Raw genomic sequence first — 21,479 nt, 5'->3', positions numbered from 1 at the left:
ATTGTAACAATTACACGAAGCCGGTTTTTATTGTTGCAATAAGTGCTATATTTTAACAGCACCTATCTTGCTGCTGTTAAAATATCGCACTTATTGCAACAATAAAAACCGGCTTCGTGTAATTGTTACAATAAGTGCTAATATTTTGATACAAACCTACCCTAAGTTTGATACTATTTATCAATTTAGTGTTCGATAAGTATAGAATAGACCCACTGGGACGCGTTTGGCATAACTTTTAAGACGTCCTAACGTTCGCTACGCCACGGTATACGCCTGCATAACGAGTGTTGAGACGTGGCGGGTGGTGGAGGAAAAAGCAAGTATTAATTATTATCTCTCATGAAGTGTCCAAAGTCGTGTAATATGACGATGAGTGAATATGATATACAGGTTATTTTGAAATGACTCTGTCAGAATTGCTAGGATCACCATTTTGTAGTTGTTTTGTATTTTGATTCTGTATGATGTCCAACTACAACGTTTAATTTTATGTGGATATATTTGATTTAATAAACACAGAATTGTTTTGATGGTTGCTTATTTTATGCACTTGTACTCTGTATTAATTTTTGAAAATGTATATAATATGTAGATGACGGATGTATATATTTAATAGTTTTACGTCATTCTCGGACAAACATAGTTAATATTAAATTGAGGGATTATTAATGAACTGCTTGATTGAAATATTTAATATCGACTAATCGTTATATCTTTTACAACGTATTAATACTAGTGCTTAAGACGATACATCAGTGAAACGGCAAATAATTTTCAACTATAGGCGCGACGAAATTTTGGACTCGCTGGCATTCGGAGAGCGAACGTCGAGGTGTGAATACGTCAATTTGTTTCGTGATGACGACGGGGGTATTAATTCTTAAATCGTGTAAAGATGAATAAAAACGTTACCCATTTACTTGAAAAAGAAAAAATGTCAATGAATATATTATTATTGTTACTAATAGAACAATAAACATAACATTAAATGGACTCATGTCATATTTCGTTCGGCATGCGTCATTTGCACCCGCGACCCGCAATCCGCGCATTAACTGGCCACGATCTTTTTAGACCATGCCTCAACTGAGGTATAGCCTTAATAATCAATATCATCCGAGGTCGTTAGTTCTATTTTATGTTGATAGATGTCACTATACTCAATAAAGATTTTAATTTTATTATTCACGTATTCCACAAATTCACGGATTCAGTTCGGAAACAAAAATTGCTGCTATAAACAAACCGTAATGTTTCATTTGCAATGACAAAAAAATGTTAACTTTGCTGTGGCTAAAAATATTCCACGTTAAAAACCTCCCAGAGCTGCCATAATTTAACGTTAACATTTTTAAAGCTCTCTTTGTTATGGTATATGTCTAGATCTTTGATATTAATATTTTTAAATGTGTGCTATGAGATTTTAATTTCAATGGGCCATATAATATTTTTGAAAAGCTGCCTAAAATTCTTTCCTTGTGCGTCATACATTAAAATTCTTTATGGCACCCCAAATCCATTGAAATTAAGGCTAGGCCTATAATATTTTAGATCAGGGTTAAAAGTTACAATGGTTTGCCTGGAGTTGCGTACACATTGGATTGAAGCGATGTGCATGCATTATTATTAGAATAAGAATAAGAACTTTGGTTATGAGATGATGTAGGGAACCGGAGGGTAGGTTGGTTTGACTCCCAAATGAATAACTCAGAATTTGGTACGTGAATGAAATGAACCCTGGTTTTATTATCGCCTTCCAAATAAATATTAATTTAATTATTACATAAGTTTACATATTATAATTTAGATGGGTGAAATCACGAGTATGCGTTCTGATGGATTACGAATTCGATCGGACGAAGCGAAACGATAACCTTACGGCTAAATCTTGGATGACTGAATGACGATGTTGCTTTCTTCTACATGTTTCTCTAGTATTTTATACTGAATCGATACAATAGAAAAGAATATTTTTGATAATCATGCTTATGAGGTTTATTGTGCAATGCATGATTCGTTTCGTAAATTATAAATTACAATTATGCAGTTTTAATAATTGAGCAAGATTGATTTTCATACAAACAACTTGTGTGCATATCACATAGCATTATTTCTTAATTTGCGATATTATTTATTAATTAAATTATTATAATATTTTGCTAAATTAACTTTCTGTTGAAATTTGATTGACTCACATAAATCGCTTGTTTTGCAATTTTAACAATATTATGTTGCAAGATACATTGTAGTTACAAATTAATGGTTTCCTGCCAAGTCATGCTGGATGGTAGGGTATTCACCCTACAGAACTAAATCCAAGTAAATAGTATTACAGATAAATAGTACAATTCTTACGATATTTTTTCAGTGAGAAAAATATTCGTAAGTCATTTAAAAGTTAGAGTAAAATCACAAAAATAATGTATGACACATCATAGAAAATGATGATTTAGTATTTAATTTGAACAAAAAAATGTGTGCTTAGATGGCAAATACAATATATTGCCAAAAACACTTTCTATGGCAACGTTTTAAAAGTCTTTTACAAATTAAGTGAACAAACAGTGAACAAAAATGAATTTAAAAAAATGTCGATATCAATTTATTGTAATACCGACGCCGACGGTAGCCTAGTTATAGCAGCTGTCTCTAAAGCCATGGGTCACGGGATCTCGCGATTGATAAAATATTTTTTGAATGTACAGTGCTTAGTCAGTATAAGATAAACTTCTTAAAAGTAGATGGTTAAATTTAATAACATAGTTAAATTGATTAAAGTAGGCCAACATTAACTTACGCACTCGTAACGCTTACGTAATAAATAGATTTGATTCCTTTTACTTCCCTTACTTTATTTTATTATACTTTACGATTAAATTTTAAATAAAATATTATAAATATATGAAAATGTGTTAACAATGCAATGGCCGGAGTAGAGTAATATTTACGTACGTGCAGTGGCGGCCGGTGATAATAAAATTAGGGAGTGCAAATAAAGACATGCATTTTCCTTTCCGTGGTATTGAAAAAAATTGGCAATAGCCTTCGTGGCGGAGGTAGGCGTATGTTAAACGACGCTTACATTCACGGACAGCATTTATTTGTTGCCAAAGTTACAAAGTTCAAGTCTCTCTGGTATGATAAGTATGATGTAGTGAAGTACACACTCTTTTCGATTTTCATTGCAACTAATTACACTTCATATGTGCTGACATAGTTACCATGTTTGTCACTCCTAACTTCCATTAATCGTTACTGATGTAAGTATTTTAGATATGTGTCATTGAGAAAAAGCCGCAAACTCCTCATTTGTCATCCCACATTATTCTCATATACGTGCTGTATTATTTTTACAAATTCTATGGATCATTAATTTTCCAACGGGATTGATTTGGACTTGTTACTATCTGTTAAAAATTTGCTACTACTTGTGTACACCTCAAATCTAGAATTGCACTCCAAATGAGACTGATTTGAAAGACATTCAACGTCAAAAATAATAGTATAAGTAGGTACTTACATAAAAAGTTGTGGTACCCACATGTTTTTATGCAAAGGTTATTAACAGTATATTATATTATGTATTATGTTACTTACTTACTTACTTACTTTGCTGTAGATTTATATTAAATTATTTAGAGTTTAATTTTGAAATGTAAAATAATTATAAAATTGGTATTTGTATATTGAGATTGCTGTTTGATGATCACAATATTACTCTAATCGATATTTTGATTGATTCAATATTAGTATGGCATCATACAACGTAGCATTTACCACATAACGTATGAAATAATAATATAGTATTTTTAAATACTGAGCGGGAAAGTTATACCTACTATATCGGTGCGTACGTACAATATTTTAAACGCGCCAGTCAACGCGTGATCTATCGGCTATGATTAGAAGCTCTCAGGGGGAGAACTAGAGGTGGGAAAACTGGTCGATTTTGAAGACTAAGTATACTTACTACCAGTATAAAAAAATACTTGGTATCTAAACTTGTTCCAAAATACTTACTAGTATTTGAAATATCAGCTTTAATAGAATCGTTAAAAATACGTCGGCTTTTTGAAATGTCCCATTTTCGAGACAGGTACAGCTGGAACTGTGGCGCTAGTCACTCATGTTTCAGTAGTTATCCATTTATACAATCACGCATATAATTTGAATTCAGTTTATGTTTACAAATTACAATTATAACACTAAAAAATCGAGAAACTTGACGTGACGAAACCAGATAAACGCGTAGTCAGTTAGCGTTATCAGAACTCCGTTATTCCGGCTTGCGACTGACGTCAATTCGATGTAAATGTCTTACTCAACTAAAACTAAAATTAAAACCCATCGCATACTAAACATACGCGAGTCGCGACGCCGAAGCGATGATTTCATACGTGGCAAGACTACGAACTAGCTAGCGGTCGGCGAGATCTCATACCATGCGTCGAACTCCTGGACTCGATAAAGTTTCATACTCAACTGAAACCAAAAACTCTGAAACCTTAAACCCTAAGGCGAACTCAAAAGTATCCTATAAAACGAACACGTGACCATTTCTGTCCTTCACTATACCAACTTTACAACAGAGGAGAAAGGGAGAATAATGACAGTTGAGTACGAGTATAATATCACGGCTAGACATACGTGTATCATGATATCTCGCTCGCGCGCATTTAATATCAATAGCGCTGAATAGCGAGTCACGGTGCAGATATTATCGAATGCGTTCGAATTCGAACATCTAATACGTTTCAAGTTTCTTGAAACAAGTTTATTGGGCAACAAATACTTAGTAAAGGTAGTTTCATCCGAAACTTAAGTACACAAACTTGTGACAGTATTTCCAACTCACCTCTAGGGAGAACACTGCTCAAAACAAGCTAAAAATTGTACGTTCATTGCGCTAACATATTATCGGCAGCATGCAAAAAAAAGCTGTGTACGGGCAGGCAGGACAGATCCTCTTTAACACATTCAACAAATACTATGAAAGACGTACGTGTATTCATCCAGCTTCGCGCCCGGTCAAAAATACTACAGAAATATACGTGCATACGCGTAGAGGACGGGCAACAAATTAAAGATATTTTACAATAATGAACTATACTTATTACAATATGTAGATATTTGAATACGTACATATTATTACATATAATAATTTGGGAGATCAGTGCACCTTTTGCTCCTATACAAGAGCCGTCCCTGCGTACGTGCCTGGTAATCAGTAAGTATATGGTATATGAGCGCCTGCTGATTTATTCTATATTTATTTTAATTTTGTGAATGACTTTACAAGTCTGTTAATATAATGTCCACTATTATATGTGAAACCCCATATTATACTCCGCTTATGAAAACAAATAGTAGTTGCTTTACAATAATCGTCTTATTATACGGATACAATCTATATGTTGTAGTTATGTTCAGTCTGTGTGTTGCAGGGAAGTCATAAATAATGAGAACTGGAACACCTATGAAGGTGTATTTGAAGGTTGCATCACACAACATTGCACCTCTGGCTCATTTTCGTAGGATACTCACACATTTAAAACCCTGCGTCAAAATGTAGTGTATTAGAGAATAGCCTATCGGAATTCTATTTAATAATTTGTTCTGTAGTGTGTTACTTTTAATGTAATCATAATTATTCTCAAACAAGTATATCGCTTTCTGTCACCGCTTCGCTTTACTGTGTACACAATTTTACATTCTCGCTTCATTGGTCTCTTATTAAAATTCCCCATTTCACTTATTCGCTGCTCTTGGCATAATTAATGAAGCCTGTCATTGTGACATAACCTCAAAATGGTCGAAGGACTTCCACTGATTGATGATAGCTCATATAACAATATTGCAATCGGAAGTTTCGGGAGCATAATAATATTGCAATTCACCAGTGAAATCGAATAGGTACTCTGCACAAAATTGAATTGTCGTTCGAATGTATGTCAGTTGTTCACAACCAAAGTGATTCGAAAATAGAATTGGATAGCCAAAAACACCACTACTTAGGTACAGTATTTTTTTTTTAATCTCTGATGTCATTATGTCATTAGTGTAAAGCTCAAATTACATTGGCAGATTGCGTCTGACCCGATCGTCTGCCGCGACTGTCAAACTCTATTCTCTATGATTTTCAAGGATCGTGAACGATCGGGACAGATGATTCTAAAGATACTTATTATAAGCTATGTCTTTTACCATTCAAGTGTGATAAACATCTTATGAATAATGATTGCTTTATAATAATTATTGACCTAAGAATAAGGTAGTGTTTTTTTGAAATACGCCATTTCTTTTGTCATTCCCCAGTGGTTAAGCTACAACATACGGCCGTAGCCATAAATTGACAAACTATAATTAAAGTAGGGAGTAAAATGATATTGACGCGCGTGTTTGAACATGTACCGTTTAAAAAAAAATAAAAAAAATCGGTTAGGTACATGTTCAAACACGCGCGTTAACATAATTTTACTCCCTACTTAAATTATAGTTTGTCAATTTATGGCTACGGCCGTATGTTGTAGCTTAACCACTGGGGAATGACAAAAGAAATGGCGTATTTCAAAAAAACACTACCTTATTCTTAGGTCAATAATTATTATAAAGCAATCATTATTCATAATATGTTTATCACACTTGAATGGTCAAAGACATAGCTTATAATAAGTATCTTTAGAATCACCTTCAAATGTATTAATCTTGCCGATTTTTTGAATATTAAAATGCCTAATTCTTGTCAAATTTGGGATCACAGGGATTATCAATATAATTTGTTATCGTGAATATTTTGCAAAAATTATCTCGTAATAAATTATACAAATGGTTTTATAAATGCGTTTAAAAATTAATAAATGTAAAAAATCTTTACACCACTGCACAGTTATGTACCGAAATATGACTATATTCTAAAACATTAGAGCGAGAGGTTTAAAAGAATACTATTTTATGTAACAAAAATACTTTATGCAGTCATCAAATGTTTAAAATAACTATAAAGGATAATATGGCTTCAAAATTATATAAATAGATTATCTACAACGTTTAAGGAGTGTCCAGGATCATGGTTTGAAAATACAATAATAACTCAATTTTGACCTTCGACGAGCAGGGGGACACAACAGATTTTTGTTTTTACGAAAAATGGATGTCAGCCACTTGCTCAACCTATTAGGTCTATACTCTGACTCATACACAAATTGAAAAACATGTGTACTTGCCAGACCCAGGATTGGAACCTGGGACCCACAACGCTATAGGCCGATGCTTAACCCGCGCGGGTATCGTAGGGCTATTCATTATAATACACCTTTAATGTATTTGTTATTGAATTTAGTATTAGAGTATTTTAAGTTATTATATTATTATTGCTTGATAGATACTATGATAGTTCTGCATCGCCGTATAAGATATAAGTAGTGCCTCTAGCTAACCTTTGTAGTATGTCACCGTCTCCGATGCAATTCCACTCTATTTCATTTGCGACGTGATATTATGTCCGATGAACTAGTATACCATACGAGATAGGTACATTCCGATTACATTGTAAAATCACAAAGCATAGTTCAATTCTATTAAAAACTACATGACAACTTTAAAATTTGAAGCAGGATATTAAATTCCTGTACGAATTTTGGAAGATACTTTTTGGTGGTAGATGATATGCAGTTCAGAGAAGAGTTTACTAATTGTATAATTGTAACGTAATTTATTCAGTAAATTAGAATAAATACGTTTGAACACTTTTAAGGGCAACACTATGCCTCGGAAATTTATCGTTGTTAACATGGCAGTCTGCGTGGAACGATTTTTAAGTTGGTATCTCCTGCGCGTGGGTAGGCGACTACATGCGCGTGGAGAATACCAGCGTTGCCATGTCTACTGAAATTTCAGTAGATCTACTGATATTTTTGGCAATATACTGAATCTACTGATATTTTCTGAAATCTACTGATATTTCTCCAGCCGGGAAAAAAATTAGCCATCTTTGAAAACTTGGGAACTTCGAAATTTTTCTCCTAAAAAAACGAGCCGACCATGAAAAATAGGGAACCTGCGGCCCGCGGTGAAATATTTTTCCTAAAAAAAACAAGCCAACTATGAAAATCTGGGAACCTGCGGCCCGCGACGAAATAGTTTTCCTAAAAAAAATAAGCCGACTATGAAAATCTGGGAACCTGTGGCCCGCGGCAAAATATTTCTCCTAAAAAAAACAAGCCGACTATGAAAAATTGGGAACCTGCGGCCCGCGGCGAAATTTTTTTCCTAAAACAGAAATCTACTGATATTTTGTCGAATCTACTGAATTTTTTTTACACATTCTACTGAAATTAAAAATTTTGACTTGGCAACACTGGAGAATACGGCGAGTCTACATCCGGCGTGCAACGAAGAAGGTCCAGTCTCGAACGAGGTGTCGGGAATCGGACTCCCGGCGGCTCAACAATGGCGGACACTCTCAACCGGTATTTATTGTACCGATTAACTAAAGGATTAGATTCCTGTTTTGTTTAACTTTGTAATAACTCCCCACAGAGAACTCTAGTTTTGTTGATAGGTATTTGGCATTTGGTTTGAGTCTAATTGTAACTTGTATTATTATACTGATGCGTTTCAACCGCGTGTGTTAACTTGTTGCTTTACTGTTACAATAAATTTGCATAGTGTCCATTCTGGAACGTACTTAAAAGGTTTTATTATTTTCTTGTCCTGATATGTCCCTTGTATTTAATCATACACAATTACATAAATAATTAATTTAACAACATTTGACCTGAAGTACTAGAACCGGGAGGAATAATTCCGAACAGATATAAACATATTCACGATCCTCGATTACGAAAAGATTCTTATGCTATACTGCCTTTTGTGTTATTTATTGAGCTAGTTCCGGAAGTAATAAAATTATGGGTACACACTATTATGGTAAGTATTATATATTTTACAATATACAAAAATACACTAAATACAATAATAAGGATGATAACCCGGAATAATAATCGCGGATACGGATGCACTGGTGACATCTATGTGATCAAGAGATTGGTTATATTAATGAACTAAAAGATTTGATTCGACGGAAATGGACGTTGACGAGTGAAGGACTTGTGACAATAGTAGTGCGTCTCATGACGGACTCGATGAGTTGAGTGAGGATTCCTGCATTGTCTTTCCAATTTATACAAATATAGTACATAATATTACAAGAAATATCATAACAGAGTGACATGACCCGGCTCACGGCTAGCTCAATAATGCTACCGGGCCGTCACTGAGGAGACTAGTGATGAACTAGGAGAGGTGGATCTCCTTTGTAGTATCACAACTTTTGAATTCCCAAATAAAACTCTCAGCTGGTGTGGTGCCGAATTTATTCGGGTTCTAGAGTTCACGGTTTCACAATAAAGTTAACTGTCATTGTTCCCGTAATTAAATCTCATTAAAGTATCAGTAAACTATTTATTTGTTCACTATAGGATCTCTGTGAAATCTTTCACAAGTTTCCAAAAAGTCACACCTAACTCGGAGAATGTATACGCAAATATTCTTTGAATATTTTTATTTCACGAAATATTTTCCCGTAAGAAAATATAAATTATTCTTTAGTCACATAGTATTGGGTTTATAAAAAAGAATAGAATTTATTTTATTGTTGTTTATAAAGTTTATTTATGTTCACAGTATGTTTACAAATATTTATTTGTGTTTACAAACTTGTTTACAAAAGGTTTGCTTAATGTTTACAAATTTATTTACTAAAATTTGTTTTTATGTTTACAGATTTATTTACTAAAATTTGTTTCTTAATTATGTTTACTTAATAAAGTTTCAAAAATTTATTTTATAATCCCGAAAAGATTTGTAAAATTTATTATTACAAACTGAGTTTATTAATTTGTTTTTATAAAACAAATCCGATCGCGTAATTTATCCCGATTACATCACCTCGTATGATGAGTAATGAAAAATAAAATTACTCCGCGAGCGCGTTACTATCGACAGATACGTGGTATTCGAGCTACGTTTTAGCGGCCGACGTCACTACCGACAGATACGTGTTATTCGCGCTACGTTTTGCCCGCCGAAGGGGACTTACTGGTACGTATGAATCGCGAATGTACTGAGAACCATGTCTCACAACTTAGCAGTAAGGACTGCTGCTTGTTGGAGATCGCTGGTGAAGAGTGTAGAAACTAATGATTTTACGGAAAAAGGATGTCACCTTTTATACCCTCTGGATAGAGGTTTAACAGGAAACAGTCCGTAAGGGATAGCAGATGTATATCTTTCTCTCACGGGATAAATTTACGTATATCTCCCGTTCTTGACAACTTTTTAATAGAGATATCTTCTAATTAAATCGGGTTAAATTTACTCTACCTTATTTTCACAAAATAAAGTTTCAATAGGGGTGTTTTAAGCACCCTCTAGAACATGTCCTTTAAATACGCAGTTACGGTGACGTAAGCAAAATAGTTGATTTTATATGATTTTTCGTGTTCAAACGAAGGGGAAAGTTTCTAGCTTTCCAACGAGGTATCGGAATAGGCATTCGTGTACTAGATAAGGGGATGGCAGTCTTTAAATTTAAAACGTCAAAACGAAAGGTTGACACCCCCGTTCTGGTCTTTTCCACCACTCTCGGCCTTTTTAGGCCAATAGAATTTTACTAAGTTTTAATAAAACCATTTATTCCCGCAGAAAACGTTTCATTCGATATTTACCTTCCGGACGAATATTATTACGTAGAAACTCTATAATATTATACTTAACATTTCAACTTAAATATATAAATGCTTAATCCTAACAAGATGTTAATTACAAGCGACTACAAATTTATTTAGTCTTTAATAGTGGCTTTTCCATAGTAATCTAAACGTAACCTTGAATCTATTTTTATCTGGCAACTCAACACAGCTGGGCCGTAAATTCGAGTCGAACAGAATTCAGCTAAAGTTCAAGGTCACACGTCAATTTGTATTTTTAGTTGTAGTATTTGATTCTTTTATTACACAGGAAGCGATTGAGTTTTATTACTGTTTATGGGTAGAAACCCATCTATACCAGAATCTTAAATTTTTCCAATTGTTACTTTTACAATATTCATTATAGTCAGTGAGTTATAGTATTAACAAAATCTATAATTATAATTACGCGTCTATAAATATAGGTACGCGTTTACAGTATTTTTATAACGGTAGTTAGCTTCTATCTTGTATTGATAAAATTAGTATTAAAATTCTTTATTCATAATTATACAGTATATAAATTTATAAATATTCAATTTTCTTTGTCAATTTTCATACATTTCCATTATTGCTATAAAAGTTATTGAAGCATGTACTTGCTAAACTTTACGTAAACAATCTCTCCCATAACTTATTTTCTAAGTTTAATGGAGATTTCCCGGAAATTATTTCCAAATTAGATCGCGCCCAATCTACGCGACGTGTCATTTCGAGGCCTGTGGTCACAGCGTTCCAATTACACTTGAGCAGTCTCGATTCTCCGAGGCGAAATTTTTTACGTAAAATTTCTATTACATTTACAAAGAAAAGGTTAACAACATACATTTTACTTCCTATTACTAAACGATTACGCTACTGGTTACCTGTTCATGGTCTCTTTCGACCATTTCTTCTCTGCTTCTTCCATAATTTAGAACCATGGGACTTATATATCCTGTCTGAACCGTGTCGTGAGGTTGTCGCAAGGCTATTGAGAAGTAGAATTGACTACAAGGCTAGATTTGTATAGTTATGTCGTTAAACCATACTCTGCCACAAACACTAACTGACGGTCGGCGTTTCTGCTCGTGTCAAGAGCCTACTGATCTATTTATGATTGAGAAATTCTGATGAATATTATCGCTCTATTATTTTGTTTTGACAACAGAACATAAATATTATAATAACAAGATAGAAAATACTTTTTATATACAACGTTTTAAATTTTCTGTCGAATCATATAAACTTTACTTGACTAGCTTAAACGATCAAAAAAAATGTACTTGATAGAAATACTGAATAATGAAATGTCATTCCATATTGATTTCCATAGGAACGCACGTATGTATTATTAATAATTTAGTTTCTAGGACCCCTAGCAAATAATAATGGTATCGAAATAACTTTTCATACAAAACAGAATTAACTAAAAATGAATCCAATTCTACTTAAAGATGGCAAAAAATATTAAAAAAATGCATTGGCATCGTGTTCTGATAATATATTCTGAAAGTTTCAAATGTCTAGCTAGTCGGAAAGTTAGTTTAAATTCGATTGCACGATTTGTACCAGACAAATAAGAATACGACCTAAGAAAAACGTTGTAAAAAATATGTTATAATTTACATTATGAAAAGTTATTCAATCAACACATATTATTGTTTGATGAAGAACTTGTAATGGCTATATAATATTATGTATTTAATTATGTATATATAATTTACATACATCATGATAAATCTATACATTTTATAACAGGGTCAGATCTTTCAGAAGCATTATCTAAATAAGTCCTTCCGTTATAACAATCGGACGATGTTAATCTATGTAAACACTAAACTTATCAGATTTACAAATGATATGAAAGCTTTAAATGGGCAAATAATTTTAGGTTCAAAAGCTCAAGGTAGATATTTTCAATGAAATAATATAATATTATAATAATATTTTCTTTCAATACTAAAGTCTACAGTGAGAAACCCTTGAGATAGGTATATTTTAAGCCTATACATTTTAGGGAGATTACATAATACATATTTTTATGTGCTTTGATCTAACGTTAGGTATCATAAATTTGATAACCGTTATTATACAAGGGCCATTGGGATACGAACTCTACAACTTTGTCTTTGTCCTACTATAACAATATAGTTTTACCCCAGTGATATAGTAGTCGACCCAAGGTCCACTGTAATATTCAGGCCGTGACGCTAAACTGTAAACTTAGTAAACGTAGTGTTAGTTATTACTCAAACTTCGAATGCAATGTAGTAAAGCGTTTGTAGAAAATTTTAACTGTTATAATATATTGCAATAAATAACAATATTAAAAATATTTTATAAAAATCTACGGCATTTAATTTAATTCATACCTACCTTGATTTGTTGAAAGCCAACATTATTAATATTTCACGTAAGAACTACTAGTTTAATCCGTTGTAATTAAGTAGAATTCCTGTAGCTTTTTCAATTGATGTACCTATGTTCAATATTAAATTATAGAATATCACATTGTCAAATCTTGTGAATTATTCGTTGAGTAAAAGAAATTGTTCATTAAATGATTATCATTTGATTGCAATTTGCAGTCAAAAATTTTCTTTAATGGCAAACAGATCTCTGAATTGCAATCCAAGATAATATCATCTCTGTTCTGGCAGAACACACTAACAGGAGAATACTAGTTTTGAGTAATTTGACTTTGAAGTTGTTAAAATGTTTGAAATAATGGTCTATCATGTGAGTTTATTAAGTAATCGTAAAAAGGATGACTTTAAAATAAAGACTGTTTATTTATTAAGAAGGTTTCCAGACGGTAAAGTTTGAAATGAGGAACATTTTGGTACTAACTCAATATGTAATTTTATCGAATTAGTGTTTTCTGTCAGAACAGCGACGATATTCAATAACTAGCACTACCATCATTATTCGCAATTACGTGACACGGCCTGAATATAGTCGGCATTGTTAGGTAGTCGACAAAATAACCTCATCTTGTTTGTTATTAATTGTGCTTATTTATTAATATTGTAGTATTTCTACTGCTTGTGACAAGTGCGTGAAAACTTTTATGAAATAAGGAGAAAGAACACGCTGTGACGATCCAAAAATCTATTACGATATTAAACAACCGTGAAAGTTAGTAGATTTCTTTATGAAATATATATTTTTTTAAATTGATTAGTCCTATCCTCCCCCTACGGTGTACTAATTACCACGTTTTTCTTAGCTCGTATTCTTGTTTGTCCGGTGGTTGTTTATCCAGTAAAAATCTTGCAATAGACTTTTAACTAACTTCCCAACTAGCTAGACATTTGAAACTTTTAGAATATATCAGAACACGATGCCAATGCATTCTTTTAATACTTTTAGCAATCTTTAAGTGGAATTGAATTTATTTTCAGTTAATTCTGTTTTGTATGAAAAGTTATTTCTGAAGAAATCCGTAATCCAATCCACTGTTATTGTTTCCTAGGGGTCTAGGGTCCTAGCAACTGAATTATTAATATTATATATGTGCGTTACTATGGAAATCAATATGACATGTCAAAATGACATTTCAGTATTATTTCTACCAAGTACAAATTTTTTTGATCGTTTTAGCTAGTCAAGTCAAGTTTATAATTATGATTCAACAGAAAATTTAAAAACGTTGTATATAAAAAGTTCTTTTTATCTTGTAATTATTAGAGTTAAAACTACATAAAACGAATGATCTTGTGTTTTCAAAAGATATATTTTTCTATACAAAATTTTAATCTGCGTGTCATCTGCTAACCAGGCGTTGTTTGAGACAGTTTGAGACGATCACATTTCACAGTTTATTTATTTATACGCTGTATTCGATGTTAAAAGTTTGACCTCAAATATTGACATTCGATATTTTACACCTATCATCAGATGCGCCAATGTTTACTGTCTACAGACATTGACGTTTGCCAGTTACGACCTTCTACTGAAGATAATAATATAATATTTCATTGATGAATTTAAAAAGATATTTAATGGCATTTTATAACTAGTAAAATGCAATAAAAAACGTTTCATTGTTTACACCCTAAACATTGGCTGTCAGTGTTACGGAGCCATAAACAATAATATGAAACTTTTTCATGTTTAGATAATATGCCCCCCGAAAATTAAATTTATTGTATTATAGAACACAATACAGTGCTTTAAATCGAACCCGTTTTCATTTTTTTTAAATACCTACACTTTAAAATCAAATAAATGTTTGATATGGATCTGTTGTTCTTCTGGAGTCTGTGAGGACCAAATGTCGTTTTTCAACGCGTGCGTGCTACCTGTGCTGATGTATGGATGTGAGACATATCATCTTATTAAGCTTCAAAGGTCACGGCTTTTGAGCTTCGAGAACCGGTGTCTCCGCCGAATCTTAGGGGTACATTAGTACGACCGCATTACAAACAACCAATTTCATGAGCAGACACAGCAGCCTTCGGTGATAAACGTAATCACGAAGAGACGTTTTCCGTGGCTGCGACATGACGTGTTCCGGATGCCGCCAAAGAGTGCGACACTTCGTACCCTTGTGGCACAGCCTCAAAGATTCCGTCGTCGTGGCTGGCCCTCCTTCATCCTGCAGCGGTGCTACAAAAGCAATGCAGGTCTGGAAAGGCGGGAGGCAAAAGAGTTGGCGATGGATCGAGGAAAGTGGCGGGAACCTGTCCTTGCCCTATGCCCCAATGCTGGGTCGTGATAGGGTTAAGATGGATTTGTTTTATCACAGTAGTCAAATCTTATTATTAAAATCATCTCACTGATTAATTTATTTTATTACTACTTCTGAATATCCAAGGAAATTTTTAAAAATGTGTATTTAATTCATTTATTATAAAAGCTTGAGGGGGGACATGCTCGTCGTAGGTCAAAATTGAGTTTTTATTGTATTTTCAAACCATGATCCTGGACACTCCTTAAACGTTGTAGATAATCTATTTATATAATTTTGAAGCCTTATTATCATTTATATTTATTTTAAACATTTAATGACTGCATAAAGTATTTTTGTTACATAAAATAGTATTCTTTTAAACCTCTCGCTCTGATGTTTTAGAATATAGTCATATGTCGGTACATGAATGTTCAGTGGTGTTAAGATTTTTTACATTTATTAATTTTTAAACGCATTTATATGTGTTAATCTTCCCGATGTTTTGAATAATAAAATTCCTAATTCTTGCCAAATTTGAGATCACAGAGATTATCAATATATTTTTTTTATCGTGAATATTTTACTAAAATTATCTCGTCATAAATGATACTAATGGTTTTATAAATGCGTTTAAATATTAATAAATGTAAAAAATCTTAACACCACTGCACATTCATGTACCGAAATATGACTATATTCTAAAACATTAGAGCGAGAGGTTTAAAAGAATACTATTTTATGTAACAAAAATACTTTATGCAGTCATCAAATGTTTAAAATAAATATAAAGGATAATAAGGCTTTAAAATTATATAAATAGATTATCTACAACGTTTAAGGAGTGTCCAGAATCATGGTTTGAAAATACAATAAAAACTCAATTTTGACCTACGACGAGCATGTGGGCCATTAATCAACAATTATTACAGATATACCATAGGTAGAGTATACGCTTCATAAATTTTCTCTCCGGCTCTAGGATGAAAATGATGTAATATTTGTTATAAAAGTATATTTTTTACATACATATATTTATTTATTTATTGCTACATATATTATTACAATTAGTAAATAGCATGTGATGTAATTTTATGTGAGGTAATCGGGCAAACAGGCGTATCAGTGTAGTAAAAAGTGCAAAAAGTTCAACGTTATAAAACGTATAGGTACTCTAGAATATAGATACGTAACTGTATCAAGTGTGATACAAAAGCTCAATGTAGTTTGCGGGGAATGGCATTAAACTGGACGTAATCTGGAATCGATTGGTAGGTAATTCGCGGTATCTGGATAAAACAGAACAGCCAGTGGAAAAATATAAAAATTCTTTTTGTCATATCTATTTATTAATTAAATACTTATAAAATTTAAGTTTATTAAAGAAATATATATGAATATTTAATATTGTGTAATATTTGCATATTGGTCATTCGGCGTAAAACCTCAATTTATCTTCTTGATTTTGATAATCATGCACAACTCCACAGAATTATTATTAAACTCATTATTTCGTTGTACCTTGTACCTAGTCAACGCTGATGCCGACCCACTGGACTAGTCAATTATTCATGACTGGCCATGGAAACTTTGCGGCCAAACTACAGGGGTTAGGTTTGGTAAGACATCGGTCGGGTTGCTCATGTGGACACGACCAGCAGGACGCAGAGCACGTCCTGTGGGACTGTCCACTTATGGGCCGCAAACGAGCAGAGTTGTTTGCCCGGGTCCGACCCAATAGGACACGTGGACATAGTGGCAACCGAGGCAAATTTTGCGGCCTTTACTAAATTCTCCAGAGTGTACGGGGAGCGGGACACTCTCGATTCTCCTTGCGACTCTTCAAATTAAAGTCACTCTGATAGTTGCCATATAAATTAACATCATGCATTTGCACTTCGGTGCAAGGTTGCATCACCAGTCCCGTGCGGCTCTGCTCGGGACAAAATGAGGGCTTAAATTCTTTGATCTGGCACACGCAAGGCATAAAGCCCACCAAGAAAGCGCTCGGTGCGCTCACTACTGAGTAGGCCCCCTCCCACCCGCGCATTACCCTTCACCTATGTAATAAGGGGCTCAAGCAGCACAAAATAATTATTATTATCAGCGACTCTCATAACAAAGCAATAAAAATATTATTAAATTTCTCGGGGCTTGTAATTAAAATCGGACTCGCAATAACTAAACAAAGAGTTCGCTGTTCTTAAATAATGGCTTCTCGCCCGTCGCATTGACGACGCTTCGAGGAGCGTGATTTTGCTCGCCGTTTTCAATGAATGGACTACGTTGTATTTTCATTCATTCGTATCGCCGAGAAGCCAAAAAACGATGATTCATGGGGCAGGCGGGCATAATGCGTCGTCAAATCCAGTGTGCGCTGGCGTATTTGATTACGTTGTATTTTCGTTGATTTACGCGCCACTTGTGAAATTTTGCCGTATCACCGAAAATATACCAAAAGTATTATGGTTTGGTTTAGGTAGGGTTTAATTGATTTTTAAAAACTATCCAACACCATATGTAAAGTATAGCCTTAGTTCAAACAAATAGGTATGAATAACAAAGTGTAATGTGCATTATTTATGGCAGACCTGATCAGCCTACCTCCATCCTTCGCTACTTGAACATATTATAGAGATACGACAATTTCAATATTCAATCTTATATTTTTCCTGAGATGTCATAGGTCTGTTTATTTTTTTTTCAATTCAATTTATTTATTTTTTACATATTGTGGACATTACAAATTATAAGTTTAAGACGTTCACAACATTAAACGAAACATTATTATAAAGAAAAAAAAATAAAAGTTATAAAAGGGATAAAAATGAAAATATAAAAAGATAACATAATATAAACATACAAACGCAGTGAAAATTATAGAAGTTCAAAGAAGTACACCGAGTTTGCTAAAGAGACCCAATTTTAAGAATTTATAAAATAAAGTCCATCTAAACTCACCTTGACGCAAATGAAATATATCAACACCCGAAGCAATTTGATTGAACATGGTTTTGTCACAATTCTGTTTCTTCATGGAACTGTTCAGCTTTGAATATTATTACTCTATATTGATTTGCTTAATTAATACTTTAGACGCTGAAGACGCACCTGGCGCGTAATGACCAGGCGGCCGATCGATGTAATTAACGTACATTTTAAATTTGGTAATTAAAAAATCATTATCTAGTCAGCAGCGAATGACTTAAGATTGAAATTAATAGTATTATTACGTGCATCGATAAAAATGTATTGGCGCTGCCAACTTGTATTTTTTCTAGTAATTAATATTAAAATATTATCTACTTACTTGTCGCACGTCTCGTACCAGTTGACAGGCTTTGCGAGTGCGGAGACCAGCGGAATCGGCGCTGCAGTCGCAAGGGCGCCAACCCACACCGCAGCGATCGCAGCCTGAGCGGCAGGCTTCGAAAGCCTCGGCCGCAGAGGGCTAATGATGGCACGGCATCTATCAGCAGCCAGCGCCACGAGCGTATACGCACTGACCAGAACCGACACAGCCTGGGAGTAATTCACGAGGCGGCACAGAGCACCCCCGAAGGGCCAGTGATTCAACACCAACTGCACGAAAGAAAACGGAACGCAGAACACTGACATTAATATATCCCCCAAGGCCAGGTTCGCTATGAAGTAATTTGTGACGGTCCTCATTCTAGGAGAAGACCTAACTATATAACAAACTGCCCCGTTTCCCAAAAGGGCTATAAAAAATATTGCAAAGTACATAACCGACACTGTAGCTTGGAAAAAAGCTGACTTCATAAGCGAACCTTCGTCGAAATTCGCCAAACAACTTATATGCGTACCGTTAGAATTAACTGAATTATTATTTTCAATTACTTCTAAATCTGAATACGGACGAGAGCCTATAAACAAGCCTCCAAAATCGCTAGAAGAATCTTCTGTTTGATTAAAAAAATCTATTGGTATTTGAGCTACTTGGGTAGTCTTTGAATATTTAGATATTGACCCCATTGTGGGATTTTCAACCATGACGTCTAACATTGTCATAATTTACAACGGATACTTCCACATTTTTTCACAATCACATTTTTAATTTAATCTAAATTATAATTACACTTTACAGTCCGTTTTAATAACACTAAATTAATAAAATTCACCACTACATTTTCAATTAGTTATGTTTTTTTTTAATTAACACTTACAATATAATAATATATATTTTTCTCTTTATATTATATATCGTTTATCACTTTGAATTACTTTAAAAGCTTTTAAATACGGGTTTACGAACAAATTGCACGCTATCGCGATAAATGACGTCGTTTTCGACCATGTTTAAATTGCGATCAAGCAGTGTATTAATTGTATTAATAGATTATCAAATATTTGACTATTTCTAACACTTGTCTTTCATTATTTTCCAGTCTTGATTAAGCACATACAGCAGTATCTGAAACAAAAAAAATAATACTTATTTAATTAAATACATTATATCAAACATACATATGAAAAACATGGATACATTCATAGATTCAAGTTTTGTGTGTTCAATATATTATTATGAAATGTTACATCTCAAATCTTGTGAATTATTCGTTGAATAAAAGAAATGGTTTATTAAAAATTATTAGCAAGTTTAAGTAGACATTATAACTAGGGAATCCAATCCCGAGCCAAAATTCTGATCCCGGGATTTCGGGATTACAATTTGATAATCCCGGGATCCCGGGACTGGTCCCGGGATTGGCATTTTTTCCATTGTTAATATATTTTTTTTATATTTACAAATAACATTGATAAAATCGGTCAAAAATTAATCTAGTATAATTTATACTATTTAAGACATCTATTGTTAATATTGTATACGTTCAATCTTGGACATACACAAGTTTAATGGAGTAAATAATATTGTAATATAAATAATAATGTGAATTTAATATCAGATTGCTGTTTCTGATAGTAAAGACTTAATGAATGAATTAGCGAGATTTAAAATAGTAAAGCAAATAATCATAACGTACTTATGGCCTTTCCGCTTCATAAATCTAATTAGTCAGCCAAATATGAAACTGCCGTAAAACGTTTGATATCATGGTGGAATTACTTTGTTAAAAGTGCGAAGCATTGTTTTTTTCCAATCTTTCTCATTTTTAATAATTTATGTGAAAAAATAAAATGAATCGGCAACCTACACATGGGTATAAATCAAACTTCATTCAAACTCAGTTTATTTCTAATGTGGCTATTTTTTTATTAAAAGTATTTTTTCTGTTATATTTTCGCTTTTATTTTATTTTCCATAAAAATTGATAAAAAAATCAATCCCGAAATCCCGGGATTATGTTTATCAATCCCGGGATTCATAGGTATCTAAATAGGGATTCGGGATCCCGGGATTGGAATCCCTACTTATAACTAAATATTTGGCGAAAGCCTGACGCTGGTTAGTAATTAGGGTAAATAATATTCCATGATTTAAAACACAAAACCGAAAGTCTATAATAACGCAAATTGATTTTCAATTTAATTTCAATTTCAATTTATTTATTTTTTTAACATATTGTGGACATTACAAATTATAAGTTCAAGACGTTCACAACATGACATTTAGAAACAAAGATATTTAAATATAACAGTATTACATAAACAAAGAGATATATCAGTAGATAAATTAGATAGGTACAAGGAAGTACACCGGATGAGCTAAGCAGACCCTATTTTAAGAATTTATAAAACAACATCCACCTAAACTCATTCTCACGTAGGTGTAATATATCAACACCCGAAGCAATTTCGTTGAACATAGTTATCGCTCTCCCAATTGGCATTACCGGTGGCAGGTTGGTTCTGCACCTTGGGAGAATAAACAACTGATGGTCTCTGATGATCTATAGGTATTTCATTTAGGACCTACTAGCTTAAATTATCGCAATTAGGTATAAGGCTCGTTGCTTAATTGGTTAAAGCATATTTGCGCGATACCAGTGGATATACGGTCTCAAATCCCGTCAGGCGTCAATATTTTTCATATGTGATTTTTTTTGGAAGTATATATGTGAGGTTTTTTCAAGTTATTGAAGGCCTCCGAC

The 21,479-nt window shown here is 33.3% G+C and overlaps 1 protein-coding gene across 1 annotated transcript in view; it reads right to left on the bottom strand.

Moving 5' to 3' along the window:
- LOC147078828 (RYamide receptor-like) overlaps nucleotides 1–19,152 on the bottom strand; it is a 170,750-nt gene extending 151,598 nt beyond the window's left edge. The window contains exon 1 of the mRNA XM_085955171.1: nucleotides 18,716–19,152. Within this exon, the coding sequence (XP_085811297.1) occupies nucleotides 18,716–19,152 (437 nt within the window). The remainder of the gene's footprint in view (nucleotides 1–18,715) is intronic.
- Between the last annotated feature and the right edge of the window lie 2,327 nt (nucleotides 19,153–21,479).

The sequence above is a fragment of the Rhyacophila brunnea genome, unplaced genomic scaffold, assembly GCF_057557595.1.
Source record: "Rhyacophila brunnea isolate RB1 unplaced genomic scaffold, BYU_Rbru_1.0 scaffold_10, whole genome shotgun sequence".
Lineage (NCBI taxonomy): Eukaryota > Metazoa > Arthropoda > Insecta > Trichoptera > Rhyacophilidae > Rhyacophila > Rhyacophila brunnea.
The sequence above is the reverse complement of the archived record's forward strand: the minus strand, read 5'-3'. Positions and strand labels throughout refer to the sequence as shown.